This window comes from Microtus ochrogaster, chromosome 10, assembly GCF_000317375.1.
Source record: "Microtus ochrogaster isolate Prairie Vole_2 chromosome 10, MicOch1.0, whole genome shotgun sequence".
In the NCBI taxonomy this organism is placed as follows: domain Eukaryota; kingdom Metazoa; phylum Chordata; class Mammalia; order Rodentia; family Cricetidae; genus Microtus; species Microtus ochrogaster.
The window spans coordinates 74,800,004-74,802,325 of NC_022016.1; the positions used below are offsets into that span (position 1 = coordinate 74,800,004).

Here is a 2,322-nt window from a genome sequence, read left to right on the forward strand (position 1 = left end):
GGAGGCGCGCCGTGCTGTGCGCCCTGCGAGCCGCTGCGCCCGCGGCGAGGTGAGAAGGGACGCGACTCGCGCCCGGGAACCAGCGGCGTCCAAATTCGCGAGCTCTGGGGTGGCGCGGGGCGCGCCGAGGGGGCGAGGCGAGTTTGGGGGCCCCCGAGGCCTCGCTCTCGCGGGAATGATGCTGGAGATGATGCCGTGGCTCCGGCGTGAGACTCCGCGCTGCGGAGTGTGAGCCTGTGAATGGGAGTGTGTGGCATGGCTGGTCTCGGAGTGCGTGTCGATCCTGCGCGAGTGTGCGTGGGAGCCGGCGTGCGTGGGCGACACTGGTTGTGCGTGCTCCCGCGCGCCGGGTTTTAGGGATGTGTGTCTATGGGGTGTGCTTTGTGGGCTCGCGCAGTGGGCGTGCGCGCTCATCTGCAGCTGGCCTCTGGCGAGTGGCGGTGCTCGCGGGAGATCTGCTTTTGCACCCCGCGGTCGTGCGTGTGCAGTGCGCGGGCTCTGCTAAGCCTGCCCTGGAGCACCTGGAGGTGCGCAGCCAGGGACCCATCTGAACCCACTCCGGCTCTTCCCTAACCCTGCTCAGGGAGTCCAGCTGCTGCCTTTCTCCCTGTCCCTTTAGGGAACTCCGGACAGGCGCTCCCATCCCACCCCAGGCCTTGGTTTTGCCGTTCGTCCGAAGAGGGCTGACCCTGGGTGGAAGCAGATTAGGGTGGTAGGGCTCAGGGGCTTCTCCGGAATGTGCGGGGCCAGGGCGATGGCAGCGAGAGAGTGACGACCACAGTGCGCGGGGTCAGGTGGCTCAGGAATGGGGTTGGTGTGGTGACACTGACAAATTTTAGAGATCAGGACTAAGTAGAACATGACTGCCCAAACTGTGATCCCGGGACGGAGAACTCAGCTTCCCGCATTCTAAAGCCCGGTGCTTTCTCTCCTCCGCAGGAGCCTGGCGCGACCCCCAGCTGTGCGCCCCGCCCCGGCGCCATGCATTGCGAGGTGGCCGAGGCACTTTCGGACAAGAGGCCAAAGGAGGCCCCTGGTGTGCCCGGCCCGGGCCGCGGGCCCGCTGGCCTGGGAGCGCACATGGCCTTCAGGATTGCCGTGAGTGGCGGCAGCTGCGGGGATGGGAACCCGCGAGATCTACTGCCTCGGCTGCCCGTGCCACCACCACGCGTCCACGACCTTCTCCGACCCCGGAGCCCTCCAGACTATGGCGTGTCCAAGGCCGGTAGTGGCAAGGGTGAGTCCGACCGCACCAATGTGCTGACCGTGGGCATGCAGAGGTCCTTTCGGGCTGCGGTGCCTGCGCTGCTGCCACTGACTCTTTAAGGATTGTCTGGAGAACTTCGTGGAACTTTTTCTTAAGAGTTCTCAGTATTTCTGCAGTTGATTGGGACTTGCCTGTCAGTCTGAGCCGATGCCTGTAAGCTTCCAATTTAAACCAGATAGGCGCGTTTTGGGAGGAAATGTGTATATAGAAAGCTTATATTACATAATTTTGCTTCTGTATGTCAAGTGAAACGCCAAAAATTTATTGTACGTTAGTGTATCAACTTTTGTGTCTAGTAACTGTTTCCAAACAGCTGAAGGCATGTCCCAATCGCTCTTAAAAAGAAAGGAAGAAAGAAAACAGAGGACTTCGGTACGGTAGGAACCTCAGTTTCCCCATCCGTCAAGTTAGAAATTTATTATGATTTCGTGACTCCTGACAGACGTTTTTCTGAGTCTGTAATCCAGTCTGGGCCAAGTGTTGACTCAGAAATGGCTTTTCTGTGCTTGATGAAGCCAAACAAGGCAAGCCCAGAACCCGCTATGGGCAAATTCAGGGACAGGTGCTGGTATTCACCTGGACATATTCACCCAATCAAAGTTAATTATTACTGGCCTGTTACGTATAGGTTTCGTATTGACAGATAATTAACCAGACATTAGAGAGACTGTTAAGGGATGCGCCATTCTGCTCTGTGATTCCCCGTCAGCCGAACCAGCAACTTTGGGGTTTGATTATGTCAAGCCCAGAACCTCTTGATTCTCTTCCCAGGTGGTTTGCAAGGAAGTCAAAGCCAGTGTTTTTTAGTTTTAGGACCCTCTTAGCATCAGCTTAGGCCAGCTTGCTTCCCGATCCCAGCTGGAAGGAAGAAGTATGCAGAGGGTTCTTTTTGACTTTGTAGGAGAGAGGCCCTTCTTGTCTTCAGTCCCTTCTCCAAAGAGAAATAATTTTTAAAAGGAGGATGGATATGGGAAAATGCTTATAGAATATTTTTGCTAGGATGCATATTTGAGGACTCTTAACAGAAAAAATGGGTGTGTGTGTGTGTGTGTGTG

At 56.3% G+C, this 2,322-nt stretch overlaps 1 protein-coding gene across 1 annotated transcript; it reads left to right on the forward strand.

The window, feature by feature from the left end:
* Positions 1–17: 17 nt before the first annotated feature.
* LOC113456652 (zinc finger protein GLIS1-like) lies at positions 18–1,326 on the forward strand. Its single transcript, XM_026782293.1, has 2 exons — positions 18–49; positions 940–1,326. Exon 2 carries the CDS (start codon positions 982–984, stop codon positions 1,324–1,326), a length of 345 nt encoding a protein of 114 aa, XP_026638094.1. The 5' UTR covers positions 18–49; positions 940–981.
* Positions 1,327–2,322: the final 996 nt, after the last annotated feature.

What these genes read in the sequence shown, in the direction of transcription:
- LOC113456652 (XM_026782293.1), top strand. Translation starts at nt 982, where the DNA reads ATGCATTGCGAGGTGGCCGAGGCACTTTCGGACAAGAGGCCAAAGGAG.